Below are 22327 nucleotides of genomic sequence, written 5' to 3' on the forward strand. Positions count from 1 at the left end.
TACCAGTCATAAACCCTAGTGATTCAGCATTCTTTTAAGGCTTTTAATATTCAAATAGTAATTTTTTTGCATTCACCAATTTCAAAATGCTAACAGCTCTTTAGAAATGCTTCTATGTAGTTTGTCTGCTTTTTGATGGAGTAAATTTTTTGTCCTCTTGGTCTCAATATGTTTATGATCAATCACTTATACAGTCAAAATATTATACAATATGATAATTTAGTCATAAAATAAAGGTATCAATTTTTTAATGGCCCTATGGACAAATTTGCTTGTTTAGTCATTGAAGTAAAATGATAACAAGGATGACTAATTCCTTAAATTCCTTTTTAAAATTTTCACTTTTAAAATCTGTTTTTCTGTGGTGGTTATTGGTAAGTTTTTAGCATTGGGAACAGCTTTACGATTCTCAGAAGATTTTTGTGATGTACACTGTTTTGTAAGCATAAAATAAATTCTAGTCTGAAAAGGTGTCAGTTTATTTTTGGTTTATTCAGTTATAATATTTAAAGCAAGAAGAAAGCCTTTGTGAATTTATGATGTATCAGCACATATACATACTGGTATTTCCTTGTCCCAGATTCTCCTTAGTTTCATTCATTTCAATATTTCTGTTAGTGAGAAAAACACTGTGAAATTTGATTGTAGTTCTCCTGACTTGGTAGGTAAGTAGTGTAGCAACTTGGATATAGCGAGCCTAGGAGCTGGAAAAATTTAAGGTCTGTCTGAAGTTGCTTTTACAGTAGTCATATGATGAAGGTAAGATAAACGAAGAGCAAAGTAAAAAAAAAAAAAAAAAAAAAAAAATTATGCCTGTATTTTAAATGTAAGTGTATTCAGTGGCATCTTGCATTCTGATCAGGTTTTATCAGTGCTCAGTTTTTGTTGCTAGTATTTCTCACTGTCATAAACTACAGTACTGGTGAAATGATTTCTCAAAGGTTCAAGTATCCTGCTTAGCATATCACAATCATTTTTGTGCTGCATGTATTTCCAGTGTTTACAGGTATATTCCATACAAATAATTCAAGGAAGTGAATTTGAATAATTGTTTCTCTGAGGAATATGGGCCATATCTTTGTGTTAAAATTTAAATGGGTATTTTTTACATGCCACAGACTAGAACACCTGGGAGTAAAGTAGTCAGAAAAACATGCGTGCTTTTGAGTTGTGTTGAAGTCACTCTTGCAAACGGAAAGATTTTCAGCTTGGTAAGCAAATTTTTATGGCTTACAGTGTATCAATGTTTAGACTTTATATTTCAAAATTACATTCATTTACATCAGTAAGCATCCTTTGCTGTATCGAAAAAAATGTGTACTAGTAAAATGACTTTATGCTAAATATTGTGAAAAACAAGAAGATGATGTTATGTAAAATATGCTATCTATGTAGAAAAAAGCTATTTTTTTGTTATGGGGACTCTCTTTTTTTTTCATCCATGCCATTAATCTAGCAGCAATTATAAGTAATCATAATACTTCAGTATTTGAGAGTAAAGTCAAAATGGTGATTAGCAAATACTTTTGATTGGATTTTCCCCCAAAATCCAAAATCTTCAGAGTAAACTCTCAACTATTGAAATTGGGATTATTTTTGACATTAGAGAAACTGTTTTCTATGAAGTATAAAATGAATCGCAGGAATACCTACACAATTGTCTTTTATGTCTGTACATTATATATTTCCTGCATTTCCAAGAAATTAGATCAGAGATTGCGGCATGTTTTTATTGTGAGGTTTTTGGATTTTTGTGGTGGTGGTTTTTTTTTGTTTGTTTTGTGTTTGGTTGTTTTTTTCTGTGGTTTTTGTTTGTTTGGTTGGTTCAACTATTTTGAAAGTAGCAACATTAGTGGGGAGAATATCCTAGGGGTTCAATAGCAAGTATGGTCTTTCAGTGTCCAGGAAGTATTATTCACTTAGACTCCAACAGCTCACTTAATAGAGAATAAATAGTGCAATAGTGCATCATAATACCTTATGCATTAATGTTACACAGGTCTTAAAATTTGATCACAAGAGAATATATTTTATACATGAAAGTTGAGTTGTTCTTCTGCAAGAACTGATGAAATGTTTTTTTGGGTTTTTTTTTTCAATTGTATGCTAAACTCACAAATGACACTGAGTTTTCAGAGGAAAGATGCTTTGGACTTGTCGGTAGAAAGGTTGTACTTGCTTTCTGGACTGGTTGCAGGAGTTTATAGAGAAAACCGATTCAGGTGTATGTGTCAGCATGTGGTATTTGACATGTAAAAATTCTCCTTTGGAAAATCTGTGATGTCACCAACACTCAAATCACAGGATCCAGCTATAACCATGGTGAAGGTGTAGTTCCCAACTGAAGGAAATATCAAGTACATTCTGTACAGAAAAGTTCTTGAAAAGCCTAATTGCTTCAGCCTCCATAGCAATTACGGTATAAAATATTCTGTGTTATTTATTCCTGTTGTTCAAGCAAAAATCACTAAGTAGTCATGTTGCAGAGGAAGGAAACTTGTTTCCTTAGTGTTCATCTTCTTTTTTTCTTTTAAGTTGGTGTTGGGTTTTTTGGGGTGTGGTTTTTTTTGGGTTTTTTTTTCTTTAAGCATACTAAACCAGAGGGAAATGGATGAAAAGGACTAGAAGGTCTCAGTCTTGTATAGCATGGCAAATGCTTACTTAAGATATGTCATTTTGTCATCAGCACCCTTTTTTTCCATCAGCCTTAAGCTGTGCTCCTTTTATGGAATAACTGGCAATTAGTGATGAAATTGTATGTGATATGTATGCTATGGAAGGGCTGGTAGAAAGCAAAAAATGGCTGAGTAATTCCAAAAGGCAGACTGTAGGCTGTTTGAGGTTTCCCTGTTATGGTGATCAGAGAAAAGTCCCCTAAGGCATGTGTTAAGAAGAGTGTCATGCTTTCAGTCCTGGCAGTGAGCATGGACCCCAGAAGAAGCCCTCCTGCCTTTTTCAGGAGCATGTAGAGGGAGCTGGGTTGCTTGAGATGCTGGATGTGTTTCCACAGGCCACAGTCCTCTTCTGGAATCATTTGAAGCTGAACCCACTTGTATTGTTTATTGGGTTTGTAGGACTGAAAGTATTTCACCACCAACAACCCCACCCCCCATAGTCTCCGAAAACTCTTCTTTCCTTGCTTGCTGTGAGGACTTTACAAGGCATAATGATATTATTTGGGTGTTGAGATTGGTGTGTGGGGGATGTGCCTTTATATTTGTTTTCCCTCCATTGTATGTTCCTTTCTCTTCCCCACTCCTCAGCCTGATTTCTGCAGGGCAGCTGAGGATTTCAGTGGCATGGGGAATTCCTGGAAAACTAAGCTTGTCAGCATAGTTGGCTGAATTCTAAGTAATTTGATTTGTAGAGTTTTTAACAAAGCTTTGCTTCCTAGTTTGGGTATATGGCCTGGTAGGAATCCTGACAGAAAATTTAATAAACTCTCAAATCCACAAAGAAAAGCATGTTTTAAAAGGGAGGCTGGGATTCTAAGGCATTACAGTCAGTGGATAGAGGAGAAAGAATATTTTTTTTTCTAATTCTTTTTGTGATAAAATGAATGGCTTATTAATGTAGTGTTTCTAATTTATTTTATTTGTAAATTTGTGTCTGGTTGAGAGAGCTGTGAATCTTGCCTAAGCATGTACTAACAAAATGTGTGCACAAATCTGAGTTTCCTGGAATAAGCCAAACTCTTAGAGGGTTTGTGGAAGAGTTCCCTGCCTGATATCCCATGTGTTTTACCTGAATGCTGTGGTGTGTTGTTCAAAGTAATTTGTCGCTGCATTGAGAGGTCAAATCACCATTTGTGTCTGTTTGGTGCTGCTGATCTTTATTTTTCTTGCCAGCAAACACATTTTATTAATGTTTTAATTCAAGATTCTTTTTTCCCCCTACATGATAGTATTATCTCTGTTACTATTTTCCTCTTCATGTACTGATAGGTTTTTAACTGCATGATATTTCTGGAGTACTGAGAGAAAGAGCACTAAAATAAAGTACAAATGAACATTTAAATTAAAAACTACTGAAAAAGATAATGTAAATTAATGTTGTTGTCTACAGAAATTAAGGTATTTGGATAACATATAGGTAATCTTAAAATGTTCACCTTGACAAAACACACACATTTATGTAATACAGATATGCATTGATGGCTTCTGGCGTCGGCATCTGTATAACGTGCTTGGTTTCCTACAGCTACATTATTACACTTAGAAAATGGGAAACCACCTCTGTAAAAGGTTTAACTGAAAACTAAAGGATGCAGGGACCAGGGACCTTTCCTTATTTAAGACTCCCCTGCAGCAGAATTTACCAGGGAAGTAAAAGAAGGAAGCCTCTATAAGGTTCCTTTTGCCAAGATTTTTCCCATTATGTTTATGGATGTTCTGGCGTCACATGCCTTGAGGTGGTGTACGTGACCTGTCTGCAGTCCAAAGACCAGCCATCCTCAGTAGAGGACTGCCTACCTCCACATTACTGTTCCCAGATTAAACTTGGCAAATTAGTTCCACTAGGTCCCCCACAGTCTTCCCTTTCAAAGGGAGGAACTTGCATCTGAAGAATTTTCCAAAATAATACTGTAGCCTTAAACTGTTGTATCTTCTATAATAACTCTGCTGGCTTACACCCAGGCTGCATCTTTTTTCCTGTGGACTGCCACAAACATGCTAAATTTTCCCATTGCTGTCACCTCATTCGGGTCATGTACCTTTCCTTGCAGCACTGTTTGTAGGCAGTAGGGGATATCAGAGGTGGTCATTTAGGTCTGAAGTTGGAGAAGGGGAAGTCAATGGGAAAGTATCCATTTGCACTGTACATGTACTGTGTATATAACAAATCCTATAGACAGTGGTCAGCTAAAGGCATTGCATGTAAATTGTTTGATCAGTTTAGAGCGCACAGCAGTTATTACTTTGCTAGTGATAGCAATTTTAATGGTAAGCTGCTTATCACAAATGTTCATATTAAAGAATGGAGATAATTTCATACTGTAGAGCATTCAGCAATGTTGTTTTTTGTAGGTAATGAAACTAACGTGGTTAAGAATACAAAAGTAATACTGGATGAAATTGTGCTACAAAACTTTGGTTCTATTAAATCAATTATGCAAATATGAAAACATTTTCAGTAAAACCTAATCAGTTGTCAAGAATATGAGAAAAAATATACCTATTTGATAAAATAAAATTGTCTTCACTGCAATCTAATCAACTGCCAGGAATGAAACATCTCTAATTTGATTAAAATGTCCCTGTTGACCATAGTTATTTTATCTTGTCATAAATAAGAGGACTGACGCTCTCAAGACAGAAGGATAGCTTTTCTTACTGATTGTCAGTTTTAACTTTTGTAGTTCCTGCCCTTTTTCTGGCACTGATATTGATTCACTGATGTTTGAGGGCTGACGTGCCTTATACTTGGCCAACGTTATCCATACCTATGTTGCTTTTTCCATCCCGATTTCCATGCTCCTGTTAGTTTTTGTTAGTCAGTTAGTGTTTGTAGTTCTTACCTCTTCCACCTTATCATTATGTTTTATTCTGACTTGAGGAGATGAAGAGCATAGGAATCTCTTCTGGTTCAAATTTAAAAAACACCAGGCAGCTGCCAAGTACTTGTTATTGCATTTAGATAGCTTTACTTGATCATAATATGGGTGCATGTACTTGAATCATTCACCAAGAAGGGCCTGAGAGCGTGCTCTGGGACTAAGGTGTCTGTCTTCACAAATTTCTTTGTTCAAGAATGATATATGTAAAGACAAAATAATACAAAAAAAAAAGTCCCGTCTATTATTGGGTCAATGTGTCTTTTTTTATATGCTTCTGTTCCTAGCTACTTTATTTATTTTTTTCGTTTTCCCTCATGACATCTTACTTCTTTTTCTTTCCTCCCCAAGCTGCAAACATCTTTTTCCTTAGCACTTTTTCCATTACTGTGTCAGTCTCCTCTGGTCTGAATTTTTCCTTTGCTCTTTTTGTAATTTGACCCTTGTAAATGATGCATTGCTAGACATATAAAGAGATTCCACTTATGGTCTAAAATTAACTTTCTAGTCTAAACTTGTCATCTAGGCAACCTCTGTAATCACTAGTGAAAGATAAATACCACAAGAAGGCAATTCATCACATTTTAAGACTATGTTGAAACTGAAGGGATTAATTGCTGTCTGGGCCACCTGTATGTCTCTGCTGATTAAAGAGAGTGCCCTGGATGACAATCTTAAATGAGGTACCTGACTTTCAGATGGCTAAAATTAGATGAAAAGTATCCTACCTGTTGTGCAAGGAGTGCTGTTGGTAATGCATTGCCTTATTAAGATCTGTCCTACAGAGGTAGAAACTGCTTATAATTGGAATGAGATGGTGCCCACAGTTTGATTTTTTTTTTTTTTTTTTTTTTTTTTTTTTTTTTGTGTCTTGAACTGATTTGCAGTGGAGACAACAGTTATATTTGGTTTTTCAGTAGTGACTTCAGCAATGTTGTGATATTCTAGAAATCAAACCCCTACTATCTTGTTAGAATAGTTAATATTTATGTAGCTCTTGTGAATTTCTCACCAAATTGCAGAATCCATTGCATTTTTGACATGGGGAGTTAGAAGTTTCAGAGCATTTTTGATAAGGCCACACAGCATTGTACAACAACATAATTGGATAATAAACCAGCTATGTTAATCCAATTTTAAAATCATTGGGAACTAAATTTACTGGGTTGCTACTAAATCATAAACATCCCAACACTAGGTGTCCAGATACAATTTGATCATAAACAATCAATAATTTTTGATTTTCAGTGGATTTGGAATTAAAAAAATAAAATTTGGAAATAGATATAAAATTATTTATGGAAAAATACTGTATGGGAAGATTTTGAGCAAAACTGTATATAAGAAAATATTTACTAGTTCCAATTAATCCCATAAGAAAAGTGGTGTTTACGCTTCTAATGTTTGATCTTCTTTTAACAGTGCCGTAATTCTCCACTGAACCATCACATTGGGAACAGTTCATAGTTCAAAAACTTCATCCACATAGACCAATGCTGTTTCTACAGTCTCCAAGCACTGTGAACTGAAGCTACAAATCTCTATGGAATTTATATCACCTGGATCAAAAGGAATGTTTTTCTGATATTTAACAAAGACCCTTACCGCCAGTATGACGAGCCAGGAGAAGTGGGTTAACCTTAGTCCTGGAGAGTTCTCTCAGCTTCAGAAATATGCAGAATGTAAGTGATTTATTTTTTTTCAGTATGATTTTATGGCTAATAAAAAAGAAAGAATATTTTGAATGCAGAATATAATATTACTAATTATTGATATTATTCACTGTCAAGTAAGAGGTTAAATTATGGTTAATATTTTTTTTAATCCAACACATATTTTTTTTGGAGGGAAAACCCAAAATCACTTGGAGCCTGTAGGTTTTGGGTTTTTTTTTACTGAACAATTATTATCCAGTATGGTACCATGTAGACTGACTAGTGGCTATGTGACTATGGATATCTGGAGAGCATATTTTTATGGCTTTGTCATGTTAAGTTCGTCATAAAAATTTGTAGGCTAATAGAGTGGGTTTTGTATTAAAAAGAAGGCTTGTGCAGTCATGCAGGAAACATGGATGTTCCAGGAGAAACACATCTAGTTGTTGAATATGAAGATGTTTCTAATACTATAAACATTTCAAAGGAGGTGATGTCCTGTGAAAGAGCCGGAAACAACAACCTTTCAAAGATGACTATCCCATTCTTGAGTTATTGCTTAGGTAAAACTTCCTTTAAGTGGCCTGAGCAACTTAAATGGCTTGGAATTACATGCTTAGAGGACTGATGCTGAACATGAGAAGTTAGATTATGAAGCCTGATAATAATTGAACTGGAAAACGTCAAGAACGTTTAGGAAGTTTTCTTATATGATGAATAGTCTAAATTTACATTTCTAAAAATGGAGAAAATCTCATATGACTAATGAATGTTGTTGATTTATTACTAAAGAAACCATTTGCTTATAAATTAAAATGAAGAATGGCAAAAACTGGAGGTTGGTTGGTTTGTTTTGCCTGTGACATCACAGCATATGCTTAATTGTATTTCAGCGTAGTTGTCTAAGAGAATAATCATAAAATGATTTTTAGAGTTAACTTTAATCGTACATTCCACTGGCATGTGATGGAGATTCGTAGTATTTTCATGATACCAAGTTAAGCCATGAATGATTCTTTTAGTGCAATGTTATACAACAAAACCAAGAAAAAAAAAATCGGGCAGAAATATTTACATGATGCTTTCTTGATTTTCATCATGTATTTGAGTCTCACAGTTTTCTACAATTGCTGTATAGTTTAAACTATTCTATTTATTAACAAAGTATGTTTTCTCCCCATGCTACCTTCTTGTTTCAAAGGATAAGTTATAAATATAAAGGAAATTTGCTCCATATACTGCTTTGTCCTTAATGATGTTACCAAACAAGGAACTATTTTGTTTCTCATTTCATAGTGGAAAAGAAGACATTGATACTTGCCTGGTATTTAATCAATTAGGACTCCTCGTTAAAAGAAGGACTTAAAGATATCTGAGAAAGGAAAACATCTGTGCTTTTTAGTTGTTTTTATTTTTATGTAACACACAGAAACATTAAATAAAGGGGAATGGGATGCAATTACACAGACCTTAAAAAGAACACATCAAAATTCTATATTAATGTTCTGTTGCCTTCAGAGACCATTGCAAAGAAAACTTTGTATTTCGCATGTTTAATACAAATAAGCTTTTCTAAAAATTACATCACCAAATGGATAGTAAACATAGTATATCAGTTTAAGAAAAAAAAGTTCTGAACATATTTTCTACTTCTTGGGAAAATAATTTAAAATTATTCTTTATTAATTTTTTCAATAACAGAAATCAAAAACTTCTAATGGAGAGAGAACAGTTCATAGTTCAGAGAGCACAATCACATAGAGCTGTTGCTTTAGTAGAACTTGATATCAGGATAAAGTGTTTGGTGAAGTTGGTTGTGGGTTTGTGTCTACATTAAAGAAAGACATGATGACTTTCAGGCTTCGTCAGCTTTCCTGGAATAGAAGGATGTTAGTTGTTTGAAAATGTGAAATGTGACACATCTTTGTATAAATAGGTCAATTTCTGAGGCAATTAAAAAAAATTGTTAATGGTATACAGACTTTGATTGTATAATGTCAAGGGAATATAACCCAGATATAGGGCTTATTTTGAATTTTTGAGTTGTCCAGTTTAGTTTTCCTGAATGACTGAATAGCAGTATCTTTAAAAGTGTTATTTCAGACTTCAAAACACACTATTTTTTAAAAAAATTGAATTGGATCCAACATTTTTGAATTTGATACTTTTTTTATCTAACATGCAGAGATATGGAATGTTGTGACAGTCGTTGCCTTTACTCATTACCATATAGTAATTAAATTATGTTGAATTGTATGAAGTTTGAATATGTAATTGCTTTGATATTCCTTTGTCTTTGTTGAACATGGCAAACATGGTGAACTGAAAAAGCACCAAATTTCTAGCAGAGTTTGGCTAGTGTGGTGGACTTTGATTTATCTAACAGAAAAACCCCACAGGAATTGCACACTTTTCCCCAGCATGTGACCTGAGGTACTGGTGGGTCTCCTGCAGGAAGGAGAGATGATCTGAGTGTCAGAAGGTTACTTTATAGGGGAAGTTGACTCTGTGGCAGTTGCCTGCCTACAGGGGGTTGTGATGAGCCCCCAGCCTTGCCTTTGGCTAAGCAGCAGGTTTCATTGAAGGACTCGAGAATACAGTAGGGAATTTTTAATGAAGTCATTTGTTTTCCACTTTCCTGCTGATATGTGGGGATGTAATTTGCTCTGCCTTTCATTCAGCTTGGTGTAGAGACTTGACTTCATAAATCTTACCTAAATTACAACGTTATTTTTTAATGATGGAAATTTTAACAGATACACTTTTTTGAATTTACAAAATACAATGTTTATAATCCCTACTTTAGTTTGAACCAGGCCTAAAGTGAGTACGGGAACAAAGAGTATAGTCTCCCAGAAACCTCTCTACCTTGGATGTCAGTGACTTTGGATCATACTCATAGTGGCCGATAGTCACATCTACTTCATGGGGCCACTGGAATCAGAATTACTTTTGTACAGCTGTGGTGGGTTGACCTTGGCTGGATGACAGTTGCCCACTAAGTGGCTCTATCACTCCTCACTCTCTTCCCCTGCTCCAGCGTGGGGTCCCACCCATGGGAAACAGTCTTCTACAAACTTCTCCAGTGTGGGTCCCTTCCATGGGCTGAAGTTCTTCAGGAACTGTCTGTTCCAGTGTGGGTCCCCCGTGGGGCCACAAGTCCTGCCAGCAAACCTGCTTCTGCCTGTGCTGTTCTCTCCACTGTGTCCTGCCCAGGAGTCTGCTCCAGTGTGGGGTCTCCACAGGGTCACAGCCTCTGTCAGACAGATGCACCTGCTCTGGTGTGGGGTCCTCCATGGGCTGCAGGTGGATAACTGCTCTGCTGTTAACCCCCATGGGCTGCACATGGACAGCCTGCCTCACCATCATCTTTACCATGGGCTGTGAGGGGCATCTCTGCTCTGGTGCCTGGAGCACCTCCTCCTCACCTTCTTCACTGACCTTGGTGTCTGCACAGTAGTTTCCCTCATATATTTTTCACTCCTTTTTCCCAGCTACTGTTGCACAGCAGGTTTTTCTTCCCTCTTCTTAAATATGTTATCCCAGAGGCGCTACCACCATTGCTGACAGGCTTGGCCTTGGCCAGTGGTGGGTCTGTCTTAGAGCTGACTGGTGTTGGTGTTCTCAGACATGGGGGAAGCTTCTGGTGTCTTCTCATAGAAGCTACCCCTGTAGCCCCCCTGCTACCACAACCTTGCCATGCAAGCCCAATACAACAGAAGGCTGAAATATAAAATATTTCTTAAGCAGTGTCATTTTATGTAGGTATTTGATAGTAAGATATGTGTAAGACTGGAAGAAAGTAGTACAGCACTTCAAACAACAAGACCTACAGAAAGAGTTTTTTCGGATATGTTAGCGTACACACATTCTGGTGCACAAATAAAATGTATGCTTTCTTTTAATTAAGTTTTTATAATTCAGAATTATTAAAGAAATATACTGTTACAGGGGAGTGTAGTAGGCTGACCTGAGCTCAGTGGGTAGAATTCAGAGTTCACCCTTACATCTCTCTCATGCTCAGATGCTGTGTTGGTGATTCACAGCATTTACTATTGTTGATGCAAAGCAGATACCTTTAGCAGTTGAGCCCGAAGAGGGGATGTGTTGAGGTGCCTTGCGCTAACCTGTAGCAAGCTTTAAGCACAGAGTGTATTTCAAGTTCTGCTTCTCCTTGGAGCCTAAATATAGTTGGTTAGGAAGGTTTGCTCATTTATTTTCAGGAGAGGAGTCAGTGTTCTGCACTTTATATGCCTATCCACCCAGGAAATCTTTTCTTTAAAATGCATTTGCCAGTGTCTTGCATATTTTCTGTGTGGTCAGAAAAAACCCTCACCGAGTTTCTTTCTCAAGCTGAATACCCTCAACCTAAACTGGCTACAGAGATACAGTGTTGCTTGTGTGACACCTCCAGCTGCTGTCTTCCGCATAAGCACCCCCCCCACACACACCTTTCTGCTCTCACAGCCTTAGTTCTGATCCAGGATTGGAATGAGTGGTCACCCAGACTACTGCATAGTAGACAAGGCAAACTTGTAGGAGTGAGGAGTTTGGGTTTGTGTCTTTCAAGGCTGAAGCTCAGTTTGAACTCATATCCTCTGTCTTTCCCCTAACCAGAAGGCAAGTCTGTCTCACTTCCACCTGTTTTATGAAGATGATTCTTTCTGCCAGACTTTGATGAAATCAGTGACATCTGCAGGTATTATGGTTTCTAGGAATCGCAGAGGAATGGGTCTGCCCAGGTTCTAAGAGGCAAATTAAGTGCCTCTTCTTATCTTTACACTGTAACAGAACTCAGGAGGCACCTAGGTGAGCTGCTTCTTTTCCACATTGATTGGCTTTAGTCATGTAAAGCAATTTTGAAACCATACTGAGATACAGGTGGCACAGATAATAAGCTTAAAGTACTTCCAGAGTTAGGTTATATGTGCAGAACTGTAGGTGATAGTGTGGACATTATAGATCCAGCTGTCCTGGGTTTAGAGGTCTGAATTTGGTCTAAATCCCCTTTTTAGTTACCAAAGCAGGTGTGTGGATCTTTCACTATACCAAGCCCATTAAACTCCTCATGTTGCCTCTGACAGGGGCATGTGCTTTCCACTCTGACTGAAAGACACTGTTCCAGTTCAGTGTAGTTCCACTGTTAATTGATATTCTGTTAGCTTGATGATAGTCTATCCACTCTAGCAAATACAATTAAACAAACAAGGCCTGCTCCTAGCTCTGTGTGCAGGTACTGTCCTTGGCATCCTGTTGAGAAGTTACTACCACATCTTGTCTATCTGTCATCTTCATCACATTTATAGTATGATTCTCAGTTTTATCCAAGTGTATTGTTTGGTGAACACAAACCCTGAATGTAAAATTTCTTTCCTGAATGCATAACAGCTTTGCCCAATTTCCATAAATGGCACCGAATAGCAAAAGAGAATGAATTCTCCACCACTTAGTCCTAATCGCAAAACACTTCACTCTAAGCAATACTCAGAACTTATTATTAAGGGAATATCTTCCAGTAAATTAATCCAAGGAATAGCCGTTGTTCCGTTTTACTGAATAATTTTTGAGCCCAATACAAAGCAACTTTATACTTCCAATTTAAGACCTTTCTTCATCTGCTTGTCATAATTAAATAATTTGGAGCTTCAATTGAATTTTTTTGAACAGTTTAGATATTACTTTAAAAAGAAGAAAAGTGTATTTCTAGAATTCAAAGAGCATATTACCGAATACTTGGCTCTTTGCAGTTAATATGCATGTGTGTGTTTTTTGGAAGAATAATTATTTCCAAAGACAGTTCTTCTGTGTCCTCCTTGCCAGTCAAATTAAAAGTACTCTCTTCTTGTTCTGAAGAGAGAAAAGTAGAAAATATTTTGCATTAGATTTTTGCCTGTCATTAAAATGCTTCCCAAGAATATGTGAAAAGAAAGAGAACTGAGATAACAACAACAATAATAATGTAGCCCACAGCAAATCCTGAAGATTCTAAGGACATACATGCACTCAAAAGAAGAAAATTCTTATTTTTCTCCTCCTTCAGATTTCATGATCACTGCTGGCTGCGGGAAAGAAAGGTGAAGAGACATAGGTGTTTTTCTGCATAATAATGTCACTGCATAGGATAAGGTACATATAGGGCTTCTCAGGCAGAGAGCGTTTCTTCTAAACTGTATAGAACCAGGTATATGCATAGCTCTGTACTACTTCTAACAGCAGCCTGGATTTTAAGGACATTAGAGAGAAACAATATAAACAGCTTTATCGTGATTAGTTTGGACAGGGTTTTTTGAATCCTTTTTATTAAATGAAGTCCTAATTATTTGTTAAGGGGAGTTTAGAGATTCCTGCTCCAAAAGCAGGTGTGAAAATATTGAAGGGACTGGAAACAGTTAAAGCAAGACTGTTTCACGATTCAGCTAGGCTTTAGAAGAAAGAAGGCAGGTCTTCCCTTCATAGGTGGAGAGAGGCAAAGACCTCTGGGATCTGGCAGCATGTGTGCTCTGGGGAAATAGCTTGGTTTTGTGTTGTCCTTCTGAGTTTGTCAACAAAATGTGCCCTGAGGAAAAAGCCTGAAAAAAACCTTTTTGCAAAACTTTTGGCAGTGATGTTTTTCCCAGGCTGGTGGAGAAGAACTTGGGCAGACTGTCACAGCCTGCAGATATAAATAGATACTGGAGTGCTACTGAAATGGCTGTGAGATCAGGAACAGCATTAGCTGCTGCAGCATCTTTTGATGTAGCATCAATAGCTACTGCAAGAACTAGACAGTGGTAAGAATTTTATAGGGGAACATGAAGGAAGAATTTGTGAAAAAGATCTCTAAAGAGAAACAGGAAGGTCAGCAGAAGTTTGGGTCCAGAATTAAGTTGCCAGAGACTCTTGGGTGGGTTTGATTCTGCGGCTCTCACAGATGGAAAAGATTTTCTTTTACAATGTGTATAAATGATAACCTGTAGGGAACTTCATATATATCTGGCAGCTGGTCACCAGCAGCTATGGGCTGTTATGCAGTCCCTCATAGGGTCCCAGGCTTCTAGTGCCACATGGAATTGTGCTAATTCTAATGAGGGAATGGGCCTCATCAAAGAATACAGATTTTTGGCTATTTTTGGCTGTTTGGAAAGTGGAGAGAGAAAATTCTGGTGATTACTGAGAAGTTTTACCCAAGTATTGGATCTTAAGGAGTATGGTGTTTCTGCTGGTGTTAGTAAAGATGAAGGAAATTAGTTTCTTATAAAGCTTTGTCAGAGCCTGTCAGACTGGCTGAAAGGAGTATGGCTGTGTTGCCTGTATGATAACCCATACACTTGGAGAACTTCATGGAAAAGGATACAGGGTTTAGTGGGAGATCCTCTTTGCATGCAAAGCCAGCTGGGGACGGAGTGGCCAGAAAAAGGGGTCAGTTTATGATTCATGGACTCTGAGTCCTAATTCAGAGTCTGTGACTGGGGACTAAAAATATGACAAGGAGAAACTGATGTCCCACTGAAGGGCTTGGTGGGGCACTTGCTTTAGTTCTTCTGACAGGTGAGCTATGAACTATGCTTATTGGTACTGTAATTTTTTTCTTAAGAACTATGAATTTAAATACTGGGTGCACATTCCTGTGTTGTACCCATTTAGAGAAAATGGGATAGAAATACTTTATCTGATAGGTATAGGCTGTAGTCAGATTTATTCTAAAAAAACCTTGAACTCCTTGTGAAGGAATGTGGTTATATACAGTCTGTACAAGTGAGGATATTAGATCGAACTTTATAACTTGTATTAGACTGAAATCGGTAATAGAAAAGATACAAAGTGAATTTGTTTTTCATTTAACCAGTCGCAGTTGGGACTTGGCCTCTGAAGATTATTTCATAGATGAAGTTGTGAGGAGTGGAGAGCTGGACACCAATGCCAGCTGCAGAATGATTAATGGTCTCTATCCTTTCTGTCATCAGGGATTCTGTGTTAGGTCTTGAAGAGACTGTAAGATAGGTATGATAAGCCAAGCATTTCTGAAGGAAAAAAACCCCACCAAACATACAATAATACAGTGTGATCTGGATCTCTGAGGTGGGCTTTCTAATGACTTAAAATACTTAGTGTTCCTGCCATGATATATGCTTATCTATGACTAGCAGATGTGTTTTCACCCAAACAGAAGCCAGTCAATTCTGCAGTTAACCTGTCTAGGGTAAACAGTGTCATATTGACTCTGTCCACAACTGTGAGGAAGGAGGAACCTTCTCATGGCTGTCAGGTGGATACTCAGGTGTACGCAGAACTTGTTTCCTGCTTCCATACCCATACTGAAGAAAGGCATCCAACTTGTTTAAGGTGCGATAGGCTATTCAGGGAAAAGGACAATGCAGGAGAGAAGACCTCTTTACTTTGACTAAATGGTCTGTCAAATTATTCAGGAGTTACTTTATTTCATGACAAAAGCAATGCCTTTGAGCCCTTTCAGTCCCTCTCATGCTACTATATTCTAATTTAAAACAATCTTTTAGGAACTAATGGCTTTCCTAGAACTTTATTTGAATTGTATACAGCAATGGCACAAAGTAAAGTGATGACGTTGAGTGACTTTTTGATTATCTTATTACAGTATTATGTTCATGTTTTAGCTACTTTCAGAGATCCTCTCCTATACTCTGACTGCAAGAAACTTCATATACCAGCTGCAGGGAGACATGTTTTAAGAGAGGAAAATAATGAATTTACATTTGTTTATGACTATCAGGTGGCAAAATTGGGACATACTCTGCTGTTTATAAGATCCTCTATTCCTCTGCAGAACAGAGGATGCTCCCAGAAATACCTGACTTGTTCAGGAGTTCTGATATAAAGGAATTGTAGGCAGCAAAATGCAAGACTACTGTTACGGCTGCATGCTGTTGACTGGAGGCTACTAGCAAGAGGCCATACATCATAACAGAAAGAGACTTAGTCCATTTAGTAAAAGCAGAGAAGGCAATAGGCATTTAGAATAAACTTGTAATTCAAATTTTTTTAAGATGTTGTTAACTGGTCCAGAGTAGGATCAGTTCAATGAAGCACTGACTGTTTTTAGCTTCAATTGCTGTCCTAAAGAGCTGCTTCTGATTCCTGAGTGATTGAGTGGCAGGAGCAAAAATACAGTGGCTCAGAAACTTGCATCTTTCATTTAGGGGTAACAAAATTATTACAGAGCAAATGGTCTCAGTTGTGATAGTGCTAACACACTATTTGTCCATTCTAGGAAAGCTAGTGAAAGTGTCAAAATTTTGTATCTTTTTAGATCTCATATAGAAGAAACGTTAGAGGAATTAATGAAGGGATAAAATTGATGCTGCATGTTAGGTAGTACCAAGTTGCATTGCTCTGAGACTCCAGGTGTAAAATACTATTAGAAAAAGCTGTTATTATTACAGACACATCATTTGAACACAGAGAGGCAGTGACCATGCTTGCTGTATGATGAATAGGACACCGTCACGTCATCAAGAGCACATGGTGGCCTCACTAGAAGATGATAATTTACTTGCAACCATCTTGCACGTTTGCTTCGTGTGGGAGAATGGGGGAGAGAAGGTGATTACAACACCTGGAAAAGACTGCAATGTTTACTCAGTCTCACCAAGCAGTGAAACACAGTAGTTCAGTACAATACAGATATTGGTTGTGCTGAGACTGGATAATGTTTGACCTTCATTTTTGGGAGAGTCATGTTTCCTACATTATGCTACTAAGTTTCCAGTGTTTCCACTGAGGACTTAGTGGCTGTTGAGGTATCTGGGAAAGATTAAGTTAGTCAAGAGCTCTAGCACTGCCAGTAGTATTGGGGGTTTTGTTAACTCTTAAACGTGCAGATAGATCCATGGTTCTTAAATAATATAATCAGGCTCCAAAATGCTGGGCCTTTGTTGCAATAGAAGGGAATTATAAGTCTTGAGGGGAAAAGTCAATTACTGTACATTTCCATCTTCAATGATATCATTGTAGGAAGCAAATCTAAAGAGTTCCTAAGTCCAAAATAGAAAAACCTAAGTTCTCAAGTCTGTGGCATACATGGTGTATGGTGGCGGACAGCGATACCTCCCGTCTTAGAATCCTGAATGGCAAATGGTGTCATCTCACCTTTGCTTCTGTTTCCTCTGTTAAAAATAACAATTCCCTTCTAGAACTGAAGCTGCACAGATACATGCTGCCAGTCATTAATGCCTAGTGTTGCAGCATCAGCTGTTACTGGAATTGAACACATATTGTGGTTATTAGAAATCTGACACATGGTCATAAAATTACTGAATGTGTGTTTATACACTGTAAAATGTATAAACATTGATTATGCCTTTGTTACATTTCCCATGTATCTTTTGTATTTCTTTCTTTGTTGTTTGGTTGTTTCTATGGACATTTGCATGTAAACAGTGAGAAGCTTTTGTTTCTTTAGAGTTCATCTGTTCTCATTGCTTATTCTCTATTATAAAGATTGGGGGATAATTCAATTGGTTGCTGTGGAAATGAGCCTGATGTCACAAACAGAGAATTACAGTTCACCAAGCCTTGAAGAAACAAAGTGGGAGAATGGACTAATTAGGGAGCCATGTGACTGTGGCAGAATCTCAGGTCTCATTAAAAACATGTATTTTTAGTCCTTGTGTTGCTATAGAAGAGTTTGAACATGTAATTCAAATGATGACAATCCATGGCTTGTCAGAAAACTGAAAAAAATATAGCTCTGAGAGAAACGATGATCCCCCTGCTTTTATGGGATTTGAACTCCAAGAACCAGTAGCTGGTGGTGGGTCCCCTCAGCCCAGCAAAGCTTCACGTACCTGAAGACAGAAGTGGAAAGCTGCTTGTCCAATTCATCCACTGAAAATATATACCTTGCTATTAGCGTTACCACTTAGGCTGTTCTGCCTCTCCTGGATTTCTGAAGAAAGCAGAGCCAAACTGCCTTCCCTGTTGCTTATGAGAACAGGAGATAGGTTGCTCTTGATGGGTCAAATCAAGAATCAGAGGTCTCTGTTTGAAAAAGAGTGGGCTTAGGGCTGCCTGATGGTGTCAGAAGGACTCTCTCCCTGTTGGGATTGAAGGGACCTGGATTGCATTCCTCTCTGTTGTTTTATTTCAATTAAAAGAAGCAAAAATTTTAAATGTGCTTATAATTATGTATGTTTTCATTGTTTTTCATCCACTAAAAATATATTGCTTTTTGTGTGGCTTTGAAAGACTTTTAGTGGGTGTTATTGAGTGTCACTGCATAGTTTTGTTGGCTGCATTGTAAAATGTAGTGGCTTTCTGAGGACATTACTGATTGCTAAATTTGGGTTTAGAACTGTCAGATTTTGTGTAGTTTATAGTTTTATTAAAACCAGTATGGAATATTAAGAAAAGAACTTGTGATTAAATTCCAATATAATATTTTCTTTCATAGTTTCTGAAAATATAACTACTTCATTTTATTTTCAACATAAAAGGTTATAAATAATTTGAATTATTGAGAGCCTCAAATGAATTGTAGTTGTAATGATAGTTAGTGATAATGAATTTGCTTAGAAGAATGTATTTCTCAGAATTAACTGACCTAGTAATAGATGTTTTCTTTCATGAAGGCATACCAAATAGCTTTAAAATGCTTTGTTAGCTGATGTTTGTTTGTTGAGTTTGGTTTTGTCGATTTGGTTTTTTGGTGGTGGTTTTTTTTCCCCCTTTTTTTAGATTTTTTTTTTTTTTAAGTAGAGATCTATTTCTACTTTAATAAGTTATTTGTATTTGAAATTCATTACAGAGATGGGACAGAATCTAGCATTTTATCTGTATCAGAATGAATTAATTGAAGACCCTGGCAGGCATTAGTACTGCTTTGGAAGAAAGCATAGGCTGTATATTATATAAAAGACTATATATTGTAGGGGTTGAAATTAATGTAAGGAAACACAGTGAAAATTTTAGGCTGTTATGAGAGCAGAATGGGAAGACAGTTTATGTGCTAAGAATGTATCTGAGTGCTTTATTGACCAGAGGCACTTCAGTACTGGATAGGCTTTAACAGTTTGGGAAATTATTGAAATGAACCAGAGATGATGAAAGCAGATTGAAGAGATGCAAAGAAAAAGGGTGAGTGACAAGGTAAGTATGTTATGCAAGTTTTGAACTAAGGTTACAAATAGATGGTAACTATCATTTTAACAGCATGAATATAGGAGATTCAGACTTCCTGGGATGAAAAAGGTGAAAATCCTGAAGAGTAAAAAATCATAAAAATAATTGAATTGAGCCATGGGTCAATGAAACAAAAAAAATAGCTTCAAATAAAGTTGGAGCCTACCAACTTTTGGTAGACCAGTATTCATGGATCTGTGCTTATTTTTACAACTTGTAGGTAATGCATTGAGTGATTTAATGAAGCTGAGAGAAGAACAGATCTCAGAAAGAGAAGATTAGCACAAAATCAGTGTGGGAATTTAAAGTCATAACAGTAGACAGGAGCCAAACCAGAGCTCAATACCTAATGGTTGATTTTTGGAAATTCTTGACATTTGGATTTTGGTCATAAAAGATAATTACAAAAGAGAGAGAGAAACAAATGTTGAAATTTAGAGGAATGACCTGGGGCAGAAGGGAAGGAATTCAAGTAGAAAATTAGTGGCTAGGCAAATTTTATCTTGATTTAAATTAAGGTAACTATTCCATCTTCTGTGGAGATCCTTGTAGATATTTTTCTATAAAATCATTATTACGAAAATCTGTGCACAAGTGCTATTATTTTTGATTCTAAAGCTTGACTGCTTATTTAGCTAATTTTGGCTGAGGGTGAATCCAAATAAGTACTCAAACTGGAATTCAAAATTAGCCACTCGCATTCCCTTTGGAGGTGCTCTTATACTAGAATAAATCAGAAATGATTATTCATTCAGAATTATTTCAGTAGATAAGTAGATAAGATGTTAGTTAACTAGGAATTAGCTAATAATTAAAGGAATACTGACCCATTTCATGTTCCTTTGTTTTAAGCATAGAACCATATTTTTCTATTTTGCCTCAGACACAATGTTGTCATGTTGCTCGTCAAGTCCAACCTTAGTACTTCATCTAACATGTGGTCTAACATGTGATACCTCCAAAAAGGACCATGATATCTCCAAACAGTATATGACACTTTGACATAATTTTAAATTATGCTTTAAGATGATTCTGAGAGTTTAAAGGATACACAGAAAGAATGACAAAATATAATTAAGTTGTCCCAAATGGTACAAAAGCACATTCTGAAGTATTTCCCAGTGTAACTACATGCTTAAATTTAAGCATGCACTGAAGTTTTTCTGGGTTAGGTTTCAAGAAGCAAGTGCCAGAGTAGCATTTCCTTTTAACAGCCTTGTAGACGCATAATAAACTGACTATATAGGAGTACTACTGAGCTGCTCTTCAAATTGCAAACTCTCCAAGACAGACTCTCAATATACTTTGCAGCTCTGTGTACACATTAGAGCTTAAAGTTGTACAATATTATATTTTTTAAAATAACCTGAATAAGTTTACTTGAAATGTCATGATTTTCCTACCATTAATAGCTTTCATAAGCACCTGAGATTCTTTCCCCACCTCCCGGTTTGTGTGCCCCCCCCCCATTTTTTTATCTAGCCACAAAACCTGTGTAGCTTTTTGGCTACCACCACTGCCTCCCATCCCACCCCCCTGAACAAAATTTAAAAAAACCAACCCAAACAAATCCGGTCATCTCTACAGCTTAGCATCCTGTCCCTGGGAGGCATGCATTTGCAAAGTTTTGTAAGGGTTCCAGGCACAAATATGCTAATCTTCATTCAGGGTCTAGCTTGACATAAAAAACAATATCAAATTTTGCATAATTATGCACAGTGAGTTGTAATCACATCTCCATTTAATTATTTTAGTGGAAACTAGCAATATGGTCTCTGCACTACTTAGTTTTTGGCTTGAAATGGAGTCAGGCCTCAATGAGTGTTGTGTTGCTTCCAGTTACAAAAAGCTGCATAAACTGCTTTATATAATTTGGATAATGTATAAGGAATATACCATGTCACTGCATTTTTGTTATGTTAAACTTGCTAGTTGATGTGTACTTCAGCTTTTATACTGAAAGGTGTTATTTAAGGTAAGGAGTGACATAATTTTGTTGGATAGGAATGCCCACTGGAGATGTTATATGTACAGAAAGTTGTTCTGTAGAAAGGGTTTGTCATGTCTTGTTTTTCCCCCTCGGGAGTCATGTAGTAGCTACCAGGTATACACAAGAGCTTCCTTCATACGCATGTGCTGTTCCTGCCGCCAGCGATAGAGAAGTTGTTTGCTTGCTGCTGGCTGCTACACAACTTATAACACCAGAGTAGTATGTGTAGCGTTCTGAGGTGGTGATTAAGGCAAACTAGGGGTTTTACTTGTGATTAATCCTGTATATAACAGCAGGTGAGTTTTTGTAAGTGCTTCTCTTATTCAGACTGCTAATGTATCACTATGAACACGTCTATAATAGCATTCTAGTGCTTTTAGGCCAAGCTTTGTACAGACCACATGCCCATGCCTGTATCTTTCAAAAATAGAGTGATTATAAGAAAAGCCATATACCCACAGTTCTCGACCAGTTTAGCTTAGAAAAGTTTATCATCTGCTTTGTTCCACAGATTGTGAAGCATCTCTGGGATTTGATTTCTGCATTGTTTTACTAAATGCCTGTGTTCATCTGCTTTTTTTCCATAAGCACTGTCTCAAGGCCTTATTCCTTTCTGAGGACTGGATTCTGTCTCATTTTCCTTCTCTTTTTGTGAAAGAGATGAAAGTGCTTTCTCTTTCTCCCACCTATTTAGTTATTACAAACCAGTAAGTGTGGTTGTATAAAACAAGGCAGATCGAAGAATGGGAAACATTTTCATCCCTTTCACAAAAGGAGAACAAAGTCCTTTATCATAGCAGATTTTTATTACTTTAATTGTGCATTTTTTTTTCTTGATCAGTTTTTACTAATAGTTATGCAGAATATCCTCCTTGTCCTAATCTTTCATGAAACAATGCTTTACCAAGAGAGATTCTCGCTTTTACTGATACTGGCTTTCAATTTAGTATAAGTAATAGTCTTACATATAATTCTGAAAAAAATATTTTCTTC

General features: G+C 36.8%; 1 protein-coding gene across 2 annotated transcripts in view; it reads left to right on the plus strand.

Moving 5' to 3' along the window:
- DGKB (diacylglycerol kinase beta) overlaps window positions 1-22327 on the plus strand; it is a 363732-nt gene that overhangs the window by 24776 nt on the left and 316629 nt on the right. For both annotated transcript variants that reach the window (XM_027777058.2, XM_027777059.2), the window contains exon 2: window positions 6977-7236. In XM_027777058.2, coding sequence (XP_027632859.1) covers window positions 7167-7236 — 70 coding nt within the window. In that variant the 5' untranslated portion in view covers window positions 6977-7166. The remainder of the gene's footprint in view (window positions 1-6976; window positions 7237-22327) is intronic.

The sequence above is a fragment of the Falco peregrinus genome, chromosome 5, assembly GCF_023634155.1.
Source record: "Falco peregrinus isolate bFalPer1 chromosome 5, bFalPer1.pri, whole genome shotgun sequence".
NCBI lineage: Eukaryota > Metazoa > Chordata > Aves > Falconiformes > Falconidae > Falco > Falco peregrinus.